The sequence below is a fragment of the Labrus mixtus genome, chromosome 8 (assembly GCF_963584025.1).
Source record: "Labrus mixtus chromosome 8, fLabMix1.1, whole genome shotgun sequence".
NCBI lineage: Eukaryota > Metazoa > Chordata > Actinopteri > Labriformes > Labridae > Labrus > Labrus mixtus.
Genome location: NC_083619.1, coordinates 10,641,438 through 10,661,132, shown reverse-complemented (window position 1 = coordinate 10,661,132; position 19,695 = coordinate 10,641,438). Strand labels below are relative to the sequence as shown.

The following is a 19,695-nucleotide window of genomic DNA, read 5'->3' as shown; positions in this document are numbered from 1 at the left end:
CGCTCGCTTCTGAGCCAGACTGTAAATATAGATATACAGCGTGTCAGCAATTCATCTTACGTGCATAGGGTCTTTAAACGCATCATGCTGTTCAAATGTGGGTCATCGTGACTACAGTGCCCTCTAGTGGACATAAAAAATACAGCATAAATGACCTACTTATGGTGCCCAGTCTATATATATTGTTACAATCCGTCTGCTAAAAATAAACAATGCGTTTACCCATTAATTCACATATGTAAATAACTCTCATCAAAGCACATTATTCAATGAAGTTGCCGAAATAAACACTTCTTAGACGAGGGTACTGGACTGTCAGTTTATTGACTTGTAAATAAATGACGTCATTCATCTAGAAATCATCCAACCACGTGCATTTCCAACAGCCATACAGTACAAATCGATCATTCAAGTGTTCTATACAAAACAAATACAGCACATAGAATACAACATTGATCCATCAGCTCTTTTATTGTAACCTTCAGATAGTATGGAAACCTGTCCACTGTGGATACTTACTGTACATGAAAACCTGAGGCAACTTCACAGAGGCATTGTGGTGGGTCTTTGTGGTTATAAGCCACGGACCTGGGAAAAACGGATATTGCTGTGGCATTAATGTTGTTTTCTGGCATTTCAGATCAAAAAAGGTATCATCAACCTGAGTGTAGAAATCTTAATCCTATTTAGCAGGGCTGCATCTGTCATACTGAAGTGTCTGGCCTTGAGAACCTTCATCCACCTTATTGTGACTCAAGTGTTGGGAGTTTTAACAGGAATAATTTAAGAAAAAGTTTCAATTAAGTAGAGGTTAAACGCATCCCCAAAAAATGTACAATATCTACAACACTAGACTGAGACAATGCTTTTCTTCAACCTTTCAGCCTTTGGCTTCATTGTTCTTGTAGTCACATTGTTCTGCATGTGACAATCAGTATTGGAAAATCATGTAGTGTGTTTCTGCTGCTGCAAACATACTGAATCAATGTGGTGGACTCTTGATGTAGAAAACAGACCCCATAGAGTAACACAACACAACGAGGGAACTTCGAACACTGATATACAAAGTGTAGAAAACACTCCCAAGATTGTCAGTACAAATACAGTGTGCAATCCTGGTTTCTTCATATTGTCATCCTCCTCATTTGGAAACCATCAAAACATCTTTCAGATTCCCCGGACTTATGGGGTTCAAGTTTTATCAGACATTACAAAAAAAAAAGCAAAAAAAAAAAAAAAGGATTCCCCTCTTTTATTCATTAGCAGCATGAATTATCCATGAAGCATCAGGGGATACATAAAAAACAAAATGCAACCTGGGAGGAAAATGCATGAGGTTAATTTTAACCCATGGTCTCATCACAAGAAGAACAAGGGCATCTCTTTGACCCTCCACACTAAAATCTAAATCCAAACAATTACAATTTAAGTAACTTATAACAAGAGTAGTCATAATTATAATAAAAGGCAATTCAATTCTTTTTGCATCTGTTTTTTTTGTTTCCTCTCTTAAATACAGTGATGCCAATAAGAGGCATTATTTACAGCGCGACCCCCCCCCACACCCCTCTCCGCCCTGAGAAGAGAGGTGTGATGGGGTCAATGAGGCCGACTGCTGGACTCGGAGGTCCGCCTCTGGCGTGGGGTGCTGTGGCCGTTCGTGCAGCTGTTGTGACGTTTGCTTGGTCCGCCGTTCAGAATGTCTTGGATGTGCTGAACTATTAAGTTAATGGCCACTGCAGGAAAAGAGAAGAAGAAGGACTTAGCACTGCACTTTATTAGCATGTATGGTCATTTGAAAAGGGAAAAAAAAAAACTGAAGCAGAATCAAAGTTATCTTACATTCATGCCTGACAAATCCTGACTCCTACATCACCCATCATGAGACTCACTTGCTGACAGTTTTTGGTGCCTTATGTAAAACTTGTTGCCTCTGGTTTCACTGTACATTAACTGTGCTTACCAAGGTTATCGGCTCCTCGTGGAATAATCACATCTGCATACTTCTTGGTCTGGTAAGAGTAAAGTGATAAAGTCAATGCACAAATTAAGAGATAGTCTCTCACACAGATTAGTACTCATACAAGGAAGTTAAGATAGAAATCAAATAGTATGTCAACAAGTAGTTACTAAACAAACAATTGAGTAGGTTTATTTCATATTTCATATGTTTGCCTTGATTGCAGGAAACACATTTGTATTACACAAAGCTAATATTTTCACATGAGTTGGCCATTCCAGTGCAGCAGCTGAAAACTACAGATGTTTGGAGTTCAAAATGTCACTCACTGGTAAACAGAACTCCTCAAAGGCCGGTTTCACAAATGTGATGTACTGAGCCAGCACCTGCTCCAGCTCTCTCCCGCGCTCACTGATGTCCCTGAGAACTGAAACAGAGAAAGCAAACCAAATGAGAGGAAATTAAACTCAATATATAAAGGAGACATATTGGTATGTATAGCTGCTCCTCAGAGGATATGTTAAGACAGTGACGGTTTCATGAGCTGTGTCTATTGTTGGATGATTATACTTGAGTTAGGTGGGGCGTTTCTCTCTTCTTGTTACACATGCTGTGGTTGCTAATTCAACTCTCCCCACACACCTCTGCGTGAAAGCCGTGTGTCTGGATCTGTGTCCACAAATAGCTTCATCTGGAAAAGGTCTCGGATTTCCTGGGAGTAAAACATAAGGATGCCCTCGAACAGGACCACATCAGCCGGATACAGTGTGACAAACTCCTCTTTCCTGGAAACACAAACACACAATCAGTAACCATGTCATTAGATAATTGTTAAATGATAACACACCCAGGTTATAATTCAAAGGAACCTGTTGTACGTGACTTTTAACTGGCAGTGATAATGAGTGGCTCACCTGGAATGAGTGACAAAGTCATAAACCGGGATCTGGATTGTTTTCCCCTGCAGGATCAGTCGTAGTGTTTGCATTATCAGCTCATTGTCGAAGGCATCTGAGGACAAGAGAAGGCATACGCATGGTAGTGATCGTCATGAGATGTCATATTTAACCCACGTTACACCAGCCCCATGTGGACACGTGGGACCAACACTGCAAATTTGGTAACCCAGGAGTCCCTTCAGTGTGTAACAGGTGTTGGGTTCTGCCTGCCCCTGGAAGCAGCTGCCTCTTTGGAAAAGCCTGCTGACTGAGGGGGTTTAAAATCAGCTGAGAAAGGAAGCAGGAGCAAGACGGCCAAAGTCAGACTCCAAAAATGGAGTGTGTGCATCTGCCAAATACACAGAGGGAAAAAAAATTGGCGACACATCAGAGAAGAACTTCTGAACACGTGTCTGTTTAAAGACCTCTCGTCTGCTCCGAAATTTGCATAACATCCTATTGTCATCTAGGCGTCAATCTTTTAACCGGCTTAGTATGAAGGCCTCCCATATTCAACAAACGAATGCTTCTATTTACACAGAACACTGTTTAGTTAGTGTGTCAGTGCATGGATTTTTAAACCCCTAATGTCACGCGAGTCAGTATTTTATCTGTTTAGAGTTCAAACTGCCTAAATTCCACAAATGATTGCCTTAATGAAGTCTGTCAGAGTTTAGAAATTTTGACTCGTGTTATCTCAGAGGAAGTACTCAGTCTGTCGAGTAATAAAACTCGACAAATGACTGCATGTATTAACACAAAACGTTGACTGTCAGGCTGTGGGTTTTAAAAACCACACTAACAGTTTAACACCCCCTGCTTATTTGGTGTGTCGTTTCAAACCAGGTAAAAATGTATTTCCCTGAGGAAATTAAAACCCAGCACACGTGCCCACTTCCGTGAAAGCATGAGCCCTAACACAAGTTATGAATCGTCTTTATACCTGGATGGTCGAAGTTAAACTGGCCCTTTTGTGCCTTTGCCTTCTGCTCTGGAGTTAGAACTTTGTAGAAGCTGTCCTGGCTGAGGATGGCCACCTGCCGCTGGTGGTGGTCGATCTTGTTCTGGCCCAGCAGCTCCATGATCTTCTCACATACTGATGACTGCAGAGACAGACATATGGATCAGAAGAACCCACACAAAGGAGGTTTCCATTTTATGTTTAACCCCTAAGTGATATCTACCAGGAAATAGGCCGAGTGACTGGGGGATTTCCCGCCCTGTATGAGTCAGATAACAAAAGTGTAGGTGAACTCCCACTGACACTGCCAACAAAATGGATCTCATACCCAGTGCTGACTTGGCGATCTGAGGCTACAGAGGCTCTGCTGCCTTTGTGTCCCTGATATTGAACCACAATGAACCCGTCCAACCCCTACCCCAAAAAAAAAAACCTGCAGTGACATTTATTATAATATGATAAATCTTGGTTGATAATCCATGAATCATACACTGACATGTATTATTCTAGCCACATTATAGGAATGTACAATTTAGCTATCTACATTATGTATCACTGAATAACAATTGGTAGGTTCATTTATTCTGGATATATAAAATGAACGTGACACATTTTTGTTTTCATTACTGAAGACCACATTAATGTGTTTACAAAGATAAGCCGATTTAATCTTGAATGAAGCACCCACTGAGATAAAAAAAAAAACATCCCAATGGGCTCAGGGTTGATTACAGACAAGGACTACAAAATGACATCAACTAGACGGGCAGTCACACTTTAAAACTCTCCTCATAACCTTTACTCCATTCCCCCGGTGAGGGCTTTTCAGGAAGCAAAACACTGGCTCTGTGCCAGTGGGCTTATGTCTGGGGCAAAGTGAAGAGGAGAAGAGAAGTGGGATAAAAACAAGTCTGAAGACCCCCCCCCCTCACTGTACCATCTACCATCTAAAACAGAAGCACCTGATCTGAGCTCGTCACCAGCAAGCCATAAGTTCCAGTTGTGCATCCGGTTTACACAAGGTGCTGTTTACACTGCTAGATCTCGTTAAATGTTTTTCAAACCAAAATAAAGAAAACGCTTGGATTATAACAAAGAAATGGGATGACGTCAACAGCTAGGTCCACGTCAGTGTGTCGCCGCACTCAGCGCGCCGACGTTCATGTGTCATCAGCGCAGCCCACGCAACTTACAGTAACGTGGATAAAGGAAAATGTAGATTTATGATTCATGTCGGCTTCTGTTTTAAAAAGGTACCGACTGCTGGTACACTAGATGTGTCATAAGTAACACAATAGATGATGTATTGTTCCTTTAGAACAATGATAAGGCTTGGATAGCCTTGATAGAGAGGGTTTGTCTTCCCGCTGGCGCCACTGTCTGCAACAACATGTAGGTTAATGTTATTCAACATCTACCGGTCACTCCAGGTCATCTTTACATTTATTTAACGATAACAATCTGCGACGGAAATGTGTGTGATTGATTATATGTCGTTATAGTTTTGTCTTCGGTATTGTAGACGGGAGTTAAAAATGGTTCGCAGTGTTTACAAACAGCTCAAAGAGACTTGTGGCAAACAAGCCCCAGCTATTGTCTCCTAGCATGTGATGGAATTTAAGCTAGGCGGCTAAGTAAGCTAACATCTGTGATCTGGACTTAGTGTGAAGTTAGTCTGTCTTGGTCACGACTGTCAGGCCGTGCAAATAAGAAAAAGGTTGAATTAAACAAACAGAAAGTCTATTGTGAGAGTTGATAGGCTAAACCGGTGAAAGCGACACGCCGGGTGGTTAAACAGATGACAGAGCTGTCAATCAAACCCCAGTAGCTGAAGCCACGCGGTCAGCTCGCACCCGGCTACCATCTGATCCTCTGTCGTCATTTACCTCAAATCGAATCATGACAATCATCAAAATTAGATATCTAGGCTGCCAACCTTGCCACTCGCTGTGCCCCCGGAGACACCGATGAGAAAAGGTTGTCGAATGACGGTGGTGTTCTCGCCACGGTCCCTCAGATGAGTCTCGGTGTCTCCAGCCATACTTGCAGTGTGAGGTCTGAGCTGCTGCGCTGGATCGTCATTGTTGCGAAGCTCCTCCCACAACGCCACCGGGATTGTTAAACCATCGCAATACTATTTTTAGAATTTTGTTTAATAATATATTTAGGTACAGTACACGTTAATTGTAGTCATTCCTAATTATGTATGTGTTTAATATTAATTTGCCTTTTCTTTTTTTGTGACTGACAGTAATCATATCAAATCATAGCAGGGATGATCATTTTTCGCCCCGCCTCCTGCTTGAGTCGCTACGAAATGATGCTACATTTAAGTGCTACTCGGATGGTCCAGTTTCCAGAGTTTAAAAAAAAAAGTCATTTTCCGACCTCGGTGTGTTCTCAAGCTGTCAGTCGTTATACGAAAACGTCACAGAACACAGTCGATAAAAGATGCTGTAATGTATTGCTCAAATGTGATCTAGGTCACTCTAAGTGAAACATAACGGTAAAAGGCCAATACATTTGTACATATCACAAATTCGTCAAAGTTTGTTGTGCAAAACATGAACAATACAATGTATTTGACCATTCAGTTTATATTCACTTTTTTACGCAATGTTCCTGCGTAATATGACGACAAAATCTGCCAACTAGGGTCCCAACTTTTCTTCTGACTTTCATCCTCGTCGCCGTCACGCTACTTTCCTTTAAGAAAACGATTTTTTCCGATTCTTCCGACATCACGTGAATCCACTCTTAACGGTGTAGGGACCGCTGTGAACAAATAAGTCAAGACTGTATAGTAAGTTGCCGAAATTAAAACAAGATTAAGTTTCAATTAGTATGTAAGTACGTTTAAAGAGGTCTAAACATGAAGGTTAAACAGCATGTATGACCATGTGTGTACCAGTTGTGTACACTTGCTGTTGCTAACTAACGCTAATTTAACTTGTAGTAAAGTGTCGTACTTTCATTACTTTTTCTTATCTAATTTAACTTACATCGAGTGACAGTGGTGCAGGAATAACCTGCTGAATATATGTTTTGCAGTAAGCCACATTTATAGGGAAGGAGTCACTGTTACCATGCTCCAGAGGCTCGCAGCTGCGTCTCTACGACGGCCTGCTGCTACCTTCGCTGCGGCGGTACGATGCGTGTCCTCCGGCTCAGTGGACATCACAGCCCCGCTGAACTTCTGGGCTGGGGAGAGGAGGACGAGCCGAGAGAAATGCAACACAGAACATGTTTACGAGCCTGCTACAGGTGAGCCACAACATTTTTACATATACATATATATATATATAAGCAGCTGCAATGTTATGTAGTCATTTTCCGAAATGGACTTTGGTCACAGAAAATGTTTACGAGCCTGCCACAGGCTGTGTCTGTGTGCAAGGGACAACAGTATAACATATTTTAGGTATTTAAAGGTTATCTTAACGTACATATTACTTCGTAGTTTTAAAACTACGTGCCATAGCACATGATACATTTTTGACAATAACATGCAGGGAATTTAAACTCTGCACACATGCTGTTTGCTTGTCATGCTTAACCATATCCGTGTAGTCCCACTTGGCTTCTTCCCTGAACAACCAGCTTAAGAAGGAGCTTCAGTAGAACAGAATCATATGATCACATCCTAGCTGTTATATCTTTCTTGGTTCGGGTTGGTAGATGATTTTATTGGCTTTCAGGGTGACTTGGTTCCTAGTTTAAATTCAGATGTTATAACTCCATTTGAGTTTAGCTTGCACACAGCCTGCCTGCAGCCCACTTTCTTATTCCATCATTGAAAAAGAAATATTAAACACTGCAGTGTCATTCAATATGCAAAGAGTCCTAGACTTGACGTCCTTCAGTGTTGGATGACCAACATCACACCAGTAAAAAGGGAACAAACAAGCAAAGTGAGACAGCTGAACCTAACAGAAGTTGTTTAACCTCTGGTTGTAATGTTTAGTGTGTGTACTTAATCCTTGTCATGTGTTTCCTTCTGCAGGGCGAGTCTTGTGCCATTTGGAGCCGTGTGGTGCTGTGGAGGTTGATCAGGCTGTGAAGGCTGCCAAGTCAGCTTTTGGCCTCTGGAGCAAGCTGTCTGGGATGGAGAGGGCAAGGATTATGATAGAAGCTGCACATATCATTGAGGTGATTTGTTTTTTGCTTATTTTTCCGATCTTATGGGAACATCTAGAAAAGAATAATAAGAATCTTTGCAAAGAGTGATTTTCTAATTGAGTAGCTTGTGTGTTTGGAGAGGTCATCACTACTTTGTGTGTTTGAGGAGGTCATCACTACTTTGCGTGTTTGAAAAGGCCAAATCAACTGTAACACCAGAAGCCTAAAAGAAGAACTCAGTTTAATTTTGAACACCTCTGATTTCTGTGTCTCATATCATGATCTACTTTTCAACCAGTTAAAACCAGTGTCCTGTTTTGTGAATCTAGTGATTTCTTCGTTGTTGTGTAACAATCACACTGACCAAATTACCGTACCCTTTCTATCATGCCCAGGCCAGGAGAGAAGCGATAGCTGAAATGGAGGTGGTCAACAATGGAAAGTCCATCACAGAGGCTCGTTTGGATGTGGACTCTGCCAGACTGTGTATAGAGTACTATGCAGGGCTGGCCAGCACTCTGGCAGGTTGGTTCAGTACAACTCACACTCCATAGTTATGGGATTTCTGGAGCAAATTAAAAGAATGGATACTAGCATGACAGACAGCACATTAAAAAAAAAATCGAATTTACTTTTTAATTTAGTTTTTGTGGGAAAGCAACACATGATGGCTTGATTTTAAAAGGCGTGTGATGGATTCTGTTGTTCAAGGCGATATCAATTCATTAATCTTAAACACTGCCATTGAGTATGTTGTTTGAGAAAAATATTTCTGACCCTATATTGACAAACACTCTGAGAAGACACTCAGAGGGCTCCTGACTTAGCTTAAAGGGAAACTATAACAACTCCAAACTTGATTGAGGATCATCTCGGAGTGACTCTGAGCAAAGATGTGACTGAAACTTTTATCCAAGTGAGGAGGTGTGTTTGACCTCGTTGCTTGGTAGAATACATCCTTCAATAATCTTTGATTGGCTGATACAAAACAAAAAAAAGAATAAATAAATGCTCTCTTGGTGATAATGGGTGTAAAAGGACAGATCAACCAAATCATGAGATCTAGTTAGACATAGTGTAAATGAACGTCACTATTGAATACACTGCAAGCCATTTAAAAAAAAGTATAGGCCTACACATGGTTGTAAAAACAAACACCCACTTGTAGAGTAGCCTCTTCACATGCTGATAGTTCTATTTATATGCTCACATTTATTTACCATGCTGTTTATTTTAGTTCTTCATACAATTTAGATTAACAAGGGGAAATGGTTGCATTTTTCCGGATGACAAATATCTTAATGTTGTGATCATTTTTATTTTAAGTGTTATTCTGTGTTCCATTGGGTGGGGAATGTGAGTGCATCTCTAATGAGATCTACCATAAACATGATCCCAATCCAGTCTGTAGATTATAATTAACTCACTTTCATTCAGTATTTACATAACTCTTATCTCGCGGTCTATGTGCCATTTTCTCCTCTGCTTGAGAAACTCTGAAGCTTTTTAAAAGTCTTCCTCACGATTCTTAACAGTTTTTAACTTCAGGCACTCTCTTCAGGCTTAACATGCTTTGTGAATAACTTCTCTTTTTACCAGGATCTACTCTTAACTGTAAGGGGAAATTATTTTAGAAAATGTCATGCTTACAAGAATTGTCTTTGAATTTCATCACTGGGAGCAACTTTTTGTATGGGGAAGCTTTATCAATACAGCTCCAGGTGTCTGGAGGTTTAAATGTCATCTTTCTGTTAACATGTGTATACTTGTGTCTTTCTTTTCTCAAGGCCAGCATGTCCAGCTGCCTGGTGGATCCTTCGCATACACCCGCAGGGAGCCTCTGGGAGTCTGCGTCGGCATTGGTGCCTGGAATTATCCTTTTCAAATAGCAGCCTGGAAATCAGCTCCAGCACTGGCCTGTGGTATGGGACACAGTTTTTCTTGTTTTACCATTTTTCTGTTATTGTTTGTCAAATTCGGTAAACTGGTAGAACAATACCTAGGGCAAGGCAAGTTTATTTCACTGGTGGTTTCAGTTTTGTGATCATTTTTGTTTGAATACTTTTGTACACTGACATAGTACTCTCAAATAAAACACAGGAGTGATCAGAGAGGGCAACATCTGAAACAACAACCTTGGAGATGTCCAAGCCCTTGGAGATGATTAAGTCCAGAGTGTGCCCTCTGTTGTGTGTGGGCTCTGTCATGTGCTGAGTCAGCCCAAAGCTATCAAGAGTGTAACACAGTTCTTTAGTCTCTCTGTCCTGGGGATTATCAACATGGATGTTAAAATCACCAACAATAATAACACAGTCAAAGTCAATACAGATCACAGACAGCAGTTCAGTGAAATCATCAAAAAAGTTTGCACAGTATTTAGGTGGCCTGTAAATATTTAGGAACATGGCTCTGGGGGGTGGACTGAAGGGCCACATATTCAAAAGAAGCAAAATTTCCAAAAGATAATTGCTTACACTGGAAGGAGTCATTAAACAAAACTGCAACTCCTCCTCCTCCCTAAACTGAAGTTGGGAGGTGTTGACTCGATAAGAACAGCTGCACTTTTATTTTGGTCTAACCAAGTTTCAGTTAAAAACATAAAATCAAGCTTGTGCTCAATAATAAAATAAAAAATTGATTAAAAATGATTTCCCTGCCAGTGATCTAATGTTTAGTAGAGCCAGCTTTAGGGTCCTAGAAGCTTCATCTGCTAACGTTTTTGGGACAGGTTGTGGCTCAAAAGGAATGGATGCTAAGTTTGACAAGTTTGCAATTTCACATAACTGCCTTTTGTTTCTTGGTAGAGTCCCCTTTATTCTTCTATTACCTATCAACACAGAGATTTTGGAACCTACTGACGTGCAGGGCCCCGGCTTATCCTGGAGAGAGTCCTGACTGCTGATATCCTTACAGCCTGGACCCAAAACACATCAGTTTGACCTCTGAACGTTCTGCATTTCATCCTTATCAAGCTGAGGAGACAAAACATGACGCACCCGCGGAGGGATAGGGGGGGTGAGAGCCGTGTCGGAACGGGCGATGGTGGGCGCTGTCAGGTGTTTATGGGAGTGAAAAAGGGAGAAGGGCGGGGGGTACTTTTTAATCCAGCATCGACCAGCTCCTTCATCTGGTCAGTGAACTCCAGGTGGGGGGAGGAGGGAAATGATGATCTGATCGGGTTTCGAGGGGGCAAGGGCGGTGAGACTTCACAGGTGTTGGTGTTGGTGAGGGGGTCGAAGGTGGGTGGAGACCCCTCCTCTTGGTTCCGATATCTCTCCTCAGATACTGGCAGACGTGATTCTTGATGAAGGTTTTCATCCCGCTGTGTTTTGTCTTTCTTGAAAACTGTTTTCTTTTGTCTCTTGTCCTTGGCAGAGAGAACTGATGGTTGAGGCAGGGAGTAAAATAGGTTAGAGGTGAACAGTTTCACCCCTGACATGTTCAGGCAAAATCCATCTGCCTTAAAAAGATGTCTGCGTTCCCAGAAAAGGTTAACATTGTTAATAAAATTCACTGAATGGGCATTACATGCAGTTGTAAGCCAGTTATTCAACAACCTGCTGAATCTCTCCTCTGCTCTTCTGACCGGTGGTATGGGGCCGCTGATAAACACATCCACATCCAAGGGGCTGACCATCCTCAGCAGACCAGTGAAGTCCTGCTTCAAGACTTCAGATTGTTGTTTTGTGACATCATTTGACCCAGTGTGCAGTATGACATTCTTCACAGTCGGGTGTTCAGCCACAACATGCAGGATCCTTTCTGCTAAATCAGAGACCATATCTCTGGGAAAACACAGTACTTCTGTGTTTTTACCGCACATCCTTTGTACATCTTTAACAGCAAAGTCACCCACAATCAGAGTCTCAAGCCCAGGCTTTAGCTTTCCCTGTAGCCTTTAACTTTTTTTTTTTTTTTTCACCTACACATAACTGTACAGTTAAACTGCAAATGGTAGCCCAATTCACACAGAGACTTCAATCTGGCTAACTTGGTCGCAAGATTGCAGAAATATCAGCATCATGATGCAGATTTGAAATAAGTAAAATTTCAGGTCAGGTCTGTCGTCACGAGGAAAATAAAACAACTTTTAGAAAGCTCGTTTGTTTGATGGAGGTAGGCTCAATTATTTCTGATGCATTCAGGAAGTTGGGAAATCTAAACACTGATTGGCTTTTGCGACACAGCATCAAGAAGATTGTTCACTCAAGTTAAAATGTGTGATCTGGAATGGATTGCTGGCTGCTCTTGCAGGTAGATATCTGTCCGTAGAGATCAATAAATTGTTGTCAGGCTACAGCTGATGATAGCTGGGAGGTCATTACAGCGGATGTGTTCATTCTGCTTTTGCTTTCCACGCAAACTGTTTTTCCTGCATACACCTAAACCTGCTGACAAATGATTGGTTAATACTATTCAGGCTACAACCATACTACAGACATTTAGAAAAGTCCTGCCTTTACAGATGCTACATTATTTCTGTAGAGTAAATGGTAAATGGACTTTTTTTCTAATCTTCTGACTACTCAAAGCTCTTTTACACTGCAGATCACACCTACCCATTCACATACTGATGGCAGAGACTGCTATGTAGTGAGACCATCAGAAGTAACTAATCCATTCATACGCATTCACACGCCCCGACGAAGCAGCGGGAGCAATTTGGGGTTGAGTGTCTTGCTCAAGGACACATCGGGCATGTGGCTTCAGGAGCTGGGGATGGAACCCTCAACCTTCTGGTTGAGAGATGAAGATTTATCAACTGAGTCTATAATCTGAGATTAGCCATGAGTAATCCTGAACAAAAATGATGGCACTTCTCCAACAGGTGGAACTACAGCTACATTATCTGTTCCATATCTGTTTTTTTTTTTACTACAATGATGTATTTGTAATAGATAACTGTATCTATTGTTCAGGCTTGCCAAATGTATAACCTCAAACAATGTAAACTGTCTTGACTCTATCATCTAAAATAGGTAACTCCATGGTATTCAAGCCGTCACCTGTGACTCCTGTGACAGCCGTCTTGTTGGCAGAAGTGTACGCTGCTGCTGGAGCTCCTGAGGGTCTGTTCAATGTGGTGCAGGGCGGCCAGGAGACAGGCAGCTTACTCTGCTACCACCCTGACGTCGCTAAGGTGTCATTCACTGGAAGTGTGCCCACCGGCAAAAAGGTCAGCCCTACACTATTTACGTTGTTTATTTTCAAATTACTGTATTAAATCTGTTAAAAAGTCTTACATTGTTCTGTTTTATTTGACTTTAAGTCATCTTAATTTAAAAATGGAGTTATCTCCCATGTTGGAAAATTTCAATAGAGTTTAACTGAGCCAGCTGTGGTGTTTCCATTCTCTGTTTTTGTCTTGATGTTATTGTCTTTTATTTGATTTCATAATTGGCTCCATTTCATTTTACGTAAGAGTTTCCCTCATGATCTCTGTCGTCTAAATAAAGATAAAACCTAGAACATAAAAATGTCTAGGTTCATACCGCTCATGAGTGGGAATTGTAAAATATTTCTGTCTTTGTGTCCTAACCATTGATATAACCAGAACAATCTAAAGATATTTGTTCATAAGACTTTGACCCACAGATTATGGAGATGGCATCAAAGGGGGTGAAATCTGTGACGCTGGAGCTCGGGGGGAAATCTCCTCTGCTCATCTTTGAGGACAGTGACCTGGAAAACGCTGTGAGCGGAGCTCTCATGGCCAACTTTCTGTCACAAGGCCAGGTACATAGTCGGTTCAGTTTAGGATATCATGTTTGAGTTCTATTCCAGCTGCTTTTGTGTGCTTACAAAATGCGAGCTTGTTCTTTTTGTGTGATTTGATATCACAGGTATGCAGCAACGGTACAAGAGTCTTTGTTCACAAGGATATTCTGCCTCAATTTGTGGAGGATGTGGTGAAGAGGACCCGTGCCATCGAGATAGGTGACCCCCTGCTGGAGAGCACCCGAATGGGAGCGCTGGTCAGTCGGCCTCACCTGGAAAACGTCCTGTCCTTTGTTGATCAGGCAAAGAAAGAGGTAAGATCACTTCAGGTTAGTTTAGCTTTATCTCAATCTAATTGTATGTCTTTAGGTTTTTGAGCAGCTGTTTAAAATTTAGACCTGCTTTCCCAGGGGGCTTCAGTGTTGTGTGGGGGTGAACCTTACGTCCCATCAGATCCCAAACTCAAAGATGGATACTACATGACTCCCTGTGTGCTGGGTAGGACTTCCAAAATGTCATTCTTGAATACAGTGTGTTCAAAAGATGAACAAGACTGTTTAGTGTTTACTTACTTTTGGTATATTACTGAACAACATGAACACATTGTTCATTCATTAACATCTGGAAATTTTGCCTTTTTTTCCTCCACTTTCAGGTCACTGTACAGATGACATGACCTGTGTGAAGGAGGAGATCTTTGGCCCTGTCATGTCCGTGTTGTCCTTTGAGACAGAACAGGAGGTGCTGCAGAGAGCCAATGACACCACCTTGGGTCTGGCTGCAGGAGTTTTCACCAGGTGAGTTGGTGGTGACACATCCAGTGCACCTTCACGGGGTAATTGATCTGACTTTTCAATCACGTGCCTCTTTAGCTTTCTGAAGAGTCTAGATTAATGAACTGATGGTTGGATTGAACAACACACATGAATAATTAAGGCATGTGGACTTTGTAGAAGATTATAACATTAGTTTTCCACGTGTTATTTTGTCCATAACTCTTCAAATACTAATTACAACCCAATATCAAAGAAATGTCTCACAGGATAAATGATGAACTGCTTCAATAAGTTTTAAAAAGGGGAAATAAGATGCGGGTCAACTGGTCAAGGAATTATAATATATAGGTGTCCCATTCTTGTGATTGTGATAACTCAGAAATACTAGGAGGGAATATCTGCACATTTAGCACCAATGTTTACTTTGACTCAAAGATGAACTGACTACATTTTGGAAGTCAAAGTGAAGGGAGTTTTTTTTTAATACATGGGAGTTTTATCATTGATATTTCTCAGTGGACAATCTCCCATTTCTTTACCTTTCTGATTGTTCTACTATCACAAAAAGGATCTTTTGACAATCTCATGCTCTGCAGACTGACAGTGTTAGAGCTGCTCTCTGGTTGTATTTTTTAGGTTTGTATATTCTTTCAAGAAGTTCAAATCCAAATATATTCAGTCGTATCAACACGTGAGTACATGTAACATTTTTATGAGTTGGTGGAGGCATTAAACCTTAAGGTGTTATATCTATTTAACAGTTTTTTAATGTTGTTGTTTTTTTTATAGGGATGTGAAGCGAGCCCATCGTGTTGTCGAACATCTCCAGGCTGGTTCCTGTTTCATCAACAACTACAACATCACTCCTGTGGAGGTGCCCTTTGGAGGCTTCAAAATGTCAGGTACAGCCTTGGTTTCAAAGACCAACACTCAGACGTCCCTGACCATGTCATCTAAATCAGCAGAGGCTGAGAGAAAAATAAACATTATGACATTATGTCTCCTCTGCCGTCTAATACAGCCCCATCACAGAATGTCCTTTATATAAAAGAACCGTTACAATAATTAAACGTATAATCTTTACTTTCAACAGGTGTAGGACGGGAGAACGGCCAGGTGACAATTGAGCACTACTCCCAGTTGAAGACTGTGTTTGTGGAGATGGGTGATGTGGACAGCTTATTTTAATACACACATGGGAAAAGGAAAAAGGAGCTTTATCACGGACCCAGAGACTGAAACAAGCTGGTCTGGAGAAACGATCTGAACTACACTTACATCACTCAGGGAAAAAACTTCATTCACAGTGATGAGAAACGAGCCTTGATCAGAGGAGCTGATGTGATGATTGTTTTTCAGTATTTTTTGAAAATGGCAGTAAATTTAACCCGATGATCAGAGGGCGGTTCCCACTGAAACATGGGGTAGTGGACATTTTACTGTCATCATGGCAAATAGATTAAATCAAAGATTGTTCTTAGTATTTACTGAACCCTCGATCAGTTTCATCTACTTACGCATAGAGACCAGTCACATATTATAATTTCTACTTTTCATTTATGTTTATTGTTTGACATGTCATACATGTACAGAGTCAAGTTTTTTGTTGAGTTGTACTACAAACAAATGTTTACAAATCAAGCTTTACATCCTTAACAAAACAAATCAATGTATTCACAAAATACTAAAACAATGAAGCACTTTGAACATTAAATATATTTTAATTCTTACACATTGTTTACAATATGCACATTTCTATACAGTGTTGTTTCCATAAGAACTGTGAAAGTACCAGCTTGTCTTAACAATAGAAGAAATTATATAAGAAACATATTTTCATATGAAGATGGTTTGAACATAACCCCAAACAGTGTTTAACAATGCAATCAAATGTTTGTCTTTACATTGTGTTACATTTGTTTTTCGCCGCGTAGCTAATTCCTCCTCTTCTTCCTTGACAGATTCTTTGATGCTTTTTTTCTCTAAATGAAAAGAGAAAATCACTTATTCAGTTTACCATAATGCATTACAATTCATTATTTATATGTATCCTGCATACTTTCATATAATCATCAATCTATTGTACCTTTGCCAGAGGTCTTTTAGGTTTCTTGAACTGTGCAGACTCTGTTTAAAAGAAAGTCAACAGTGTAAATCTTTAACACGTTTAAGTTTTCCAACAGTAGCAGCTCATAAACTCACCGTCTTCAGAAGGCAGGTCCTTTTCCTCATACTTTTTCTGACAAGGATCCTGTAACAGGCATAGACAGACAATCATAATAAACTTGGCTAAAAAAAAAAACTCAAAATTTGCGATTAAATATTCCTTTCTCTGAACCAACCTTGATGGTTTCCCTCTCTGGAGGATTTGTGAGAGGAGTCCGCTTGATCTCCCTCAGGTGGTTCCCCTCTTGCAGCTTCTCCAGTCGGCCTTTTTCCGCTGACACTCGGACTCTCAAGGTGTGGAAGGCCGTTTGCACCTCACCCACCTTGAAGTGCATGGCCATGCCTTCAAACCACAGGCTGTCGCATTCACCCTCTTTGAAGCCCGGTGGCTGGTAATCTGCTGGGGTGACTTTGAAAGGAGAGCAGAAAAAAACTTGACCAATGCAATGAAAAAACAACTAGGCCAGGATTTATTGAACATTAAGTCTGCCTTACTGTCGTCATAGTAGTAGAGCTTCATGGTGAGGTAGATGTTGTTGGGGAGAGCCTCAAGGTTCTGCATGAGCAGGAAGAGCTTCCTGATGAGCAGCACTGAGGCTCTCTTGGTGTCCTCCAGAGTCACCTGCACCTCCACATCGTTGTTCCTGCAATTTCGTGGAAGTAATTTACCCATAATTTATATTATGTGATTTAAATAAAACGCACTTCACGCTGACGCCCAGTTTACAATATTAAAACAAACATCCATTCTAACCTGAGTATGTCCATCTCTGGCCCCTTTTTGGTGTATTTGAATTTGAACTGGTATGACTCAACAATGCACTGAAATAAAGAGAGAATACATCTAAATATTTCAATGAGTGGATCAGACTGCATGCTGGAATTATGATTTGCTTACACATTTTCTGTGTTTATAATCTTAACAACTCATTTTGTAGTTTATTAAGAGGATACTCACATTTGGTTCATCTGGATTGGTGTACACCTGCATTACAACACATGTACAGAATTATTGTTTTTAACTTTTTGGTTTTTTTGCTCTATTCAATATGTATTATTATAAACGTCGCTTCACTGACTTAATTAACTTACCCCAATGAATACAATCTGAAGCTATGAAGGGAAAAGCATGGAAAATGAATACAAGAAGGGCATTTTTTGTTCCCCAAAGGTGGCAGATGAGGTGAAACATTACAAATTCAAAGTATCCGTGGATGCCTTTACTCACATACTGCTTCTCCAATGCATCAAAGGATCCCATGATCCTGATGAGACAAAAAAACAAGACTAACCAGGTGGAAAGATCAAATTGTCTTCAGCTACAAAACAATGATTATCAATATGGGTAACAGTGGGTCCTGTAGATTAAGATGATGTCTCATGAAGTTCTTCAGTACAGTGTCTAAAATCATAATAATAATTATTATTAATAAAGAAAGATATTCACTACCATTTCACAACTTTGCTGGCACCAGGAGTGTTTCGGTCTTCACGCAGAACTTTGATACACAAATCTGTTGACAAGGCAAACAACACAAAAAAACACCATCTATTACTCTTTTATAAAGAGTAATGATAACCACTATTTATCTTTAGAAATTCAGTCTATTTTCAATAAGGTTTCTGGAGCTACTCCACGTTTTTGAAGAATCTAAAATGTTTTATTTTCCTGTATTATACAGCCAGAATCAAAGTGTAGAAAACACTGATTAAAAAAGACAGTTGTAAGGATTGTATCAAACAAGTTAGTGGTGATCTCTGTTTTTTTCTTAGCTCCTAACTAGTCTGTATTCACCTTCCAGGTATCTGGATCTGTAGGCATCTTCAGGGAAAATCCCCCTGAGGTAGGTGATGGAGGACACGGCCACAGCCATCATCCTCTTCACGAACACAAGGGACTCGTTTTCGGTTTTCAAGTCATTCAGAAACAACCCTGTCCACTTATTAAAACAGATATATAATACCTACGTTATATACAGCTTAGTTTAACTTGACTTGTAACTTGAGGGCCACATGATGGCGCCGTTGTCTCCGTTAAGTGTCCATTACAGCAGACAGAAACATTATTTTAATAATTATCAAATGAATATATACACGGAACAAATTAAACTCTAAATGTAACATCGTTATTAGTATGTAAGAGTGGTCAAACCTCAGCAGTTCCCTCCTTGCTCTTCTTCATGCACATCTTCCCAGATGCCATTTTCTCCTCTGTTGTTGATGGATAGCACTAATTAATCGAGGCTAGATACAGTCTATGGGCTAGATTAATACATACATTAAAATATTCAGAACCAGAGCATTAAAATAAAAATAAAGGGTTCTTTCGCTCTGAATTATTATTTTGCTATTCTATCTAGTCTATTTATATTGTAAAGTGATTTCTTAGTGGTTTTAAAGTTACAGAAGCTCAGGTTTCTTCTTCTGTTTTTCCCGCCAAAGGTTTGCGCACACAGTGATTGTACAGTGACGTCACCCAGTGTGTTTGTTGTGAGCTACACACACAGACTGTAAATATGAGGCTACACATAGTCAAAGGCTGTGTACATGAATGACTGTTTCTTTGAGACAATAAGCCCTCATACATAATAACAACATTGTCATTGTATTGTCGGAATAGGCTATTAATATTACTCTTTGAAATACTTTCAAAGTGAATCCGGTATAACTTGATAACTTTAACAAAGTGGGGTCAGTGAAATTAGTGTCGTCCCCTGACCTTTTTATTATTATTTTTTTCACAATAATTCAATCCATAAGTAATAAAATGGCAGAATGTAATGTAGGCCTATCACAATTGGTGGTAGATTTCATACATTTTCTGTAGACTAATAGCCTACATCTTCAAGCAAAATTCATTAGATTCATTAGATTGGGAACAATTGGAAAAGTATGAACACTGTTAGTGGTCTTATTTGTATTTAAACATGGAGGCCATAAGGTCTTAAAGTTTAAGAACCACTACACTAATTCACAGAATTGCCTGCATGGCTTTCTTTTTTTTAAGTTGGTTATTTGTTGTATTATTTTCTCATTTGATCTATAACAGTAAGGTGG

General features: G+C 40.3%; 3 protein-coding genes across 4 annotated transcripts; 1 reads left to right on the top strand and 2 right to left on the bottom strand.

Moving 5' to 3' along the window:
* Positions 1-440: 440 nt before the first annotated feature.
* On the bottom strand, positions 441-5,948 carry uck2b (uridine-cytidine kinase 2b). Its single transcript, XM_061044233.1, has 7 exons — positions 5,796-5,948; positions 3,842-4,001; positions 2,875-2,971; positions 2,603-2,745; positions 2,290-2,387; positions 1,964-2,012; positions 441-1,736 (listed from the first exon to the last, which is right to left on the bottom strand). The coding sequence occupies exons 1-7, from the start codon at positions 5,898-5,900 to the stop codon at positions 1,600-1,602; spliced, it is 789 nt and encodes a 262-aa protein (XP_060900216.1). The 5' UTR covers positions 5,901-5,948; the 3' UTR covers positions 441-1,599.
* A 634-nt stretch (positions 5,949-6,582) lies between these two features.
* aldh9a1b (aldehyde dehydrogenase 9 family, member A1b) lies at positions 6,583-16,202 on the top strand. Of its 2 annotated transcripts, XM_061044231.1 has the most exons (12): positions 6,583-6,705; positions 6,911-7,123; positions 7,863-8,008; positions 8,374-8,503; positions 9,766-9,900; positions 12,958-13,154; positions 13,574-13,714; positions 13,822-14,010; positions 14,107-14,194; positions 14,352-14,493; positions 15,262-15,374; positions 15,566-16,202. In XM_061044231.1, the coding sequence occupies exons 2-12, from the start codon at positions 6,946-6,948 to the stop codon at positions 15,658-15,660; spliced, it is 1,554 nt and encodes a 517-aa protein (XP_060900214.1). In that variant the 5' UTR covers positions 6,583-6,705; positions 6,911-6,945; the 3' UTR covers positions 15,661-16,202. The 2 variants fall into 2 exon arrangements, with proteins under 2 accessions (XP_060900214.1, XP_060900213.1); XM_061044230.1 differs by having other exon boundaries at positions 6,597-7,123.
* Positions 16,010-18,864, bottom strand: zte38 (zebrafish testis-expressed 38). Its single transcript, XM_061044232.1, has 12 exons — positions 18,791-18,864; positions 18,434-18,578; positions 18,089-18,152; positions 17,867-17,903; positions 17,731-17,751; positions 17,597-17,623; positions 17,393-17,460; positions 17,134-17,282; positions 16,815-17,047; positions 16,675-16,723; positions 16,559-16,599; positions 16,010-16,454 (listed from the first exon to the last, which is right to left on the bottom strand). Exons 1-12 carry the CDS (start codon positions 18,839-18,841, stop codon positions 16,407-16,409), a joined length of 933 nt encoding a protein of 310 aa, XP_060900215.1. The 5' UTR covers positions 18,842-18,864; the 3' UTR covers positions 16,010-16,406.
* Positions 18,865-19,695: the final 831 nt, after the last annotated feature.

Excerpts from the sequence above, each read along its gene's own strand:
- uck2b (XM_061044233.1), bottom strand. The coding sequence starts at position 5,900 with ATGGCTGGAGACACCGAGACTCATCTGAGGGACCGTGGCGAGAACACC. Across the intron at positions 4,002-5,795 it reads GGGGCACAGCGAGTGGCAAG|TCATCAGTATGTGAGAAGAT; the intron begins GTTGGCAGCCTA and ends CTGTCTCTGCAG. Across the intron at positions 2,388-2,602 it reads CACACGGCTTTCACGCAGAG|TTCTCAGGGACATCAGTGAG; the intron begins GTGTGTGGGGAG and ends TCTCTGTTTCAG.
- zte38 (XM_061044232.1), bottom strand. The coding sequence starts at position 18,841 with ATGGCATCTGGGAAGATGTGCATGAAGAAGAGCAAGGAGGGAACTGCT. Across the intron at positions 17,752-17,866 it reads ATGCATTGGAGAAGCAGTAT|CTTCAGATTGTATTCATTGG; the intron begins GTGAGTAAAGGC and ends TTCCCTTCATAG. Across the intron at positions 16,455-16,558 it reads CTAAAAGACCTCTGGCAAAG|AGAAAAAAAGCATCAAAGAA; the intron begins GTACAATAGATT and ends CTTTTCATTTAG.
- aldh9a1b (XM_061044231.1), top strand. The coding sequence starts at position 6,946 with ATGCTCCAGAGGCTCGCAGCTGCGTCTCTACGACGGCCTGCTGCTACC. Across the intron at positions 14,011-14,106 it reads TTGATCAGGCAAAGAAAGAG|GGGGCTTCAGTGTTGTGTGG; the intron begins GTAAGATCACTT and ends CTGCTTTCCCAG. Across the intron at positions 14,494-15,261 it reads GCTGCAGGAGTTTTCACCAG|GGATGTGAAGCGAGCCCATC; the intron begins GTGAGTTGGTGG and ends TTTTTTTTATAG.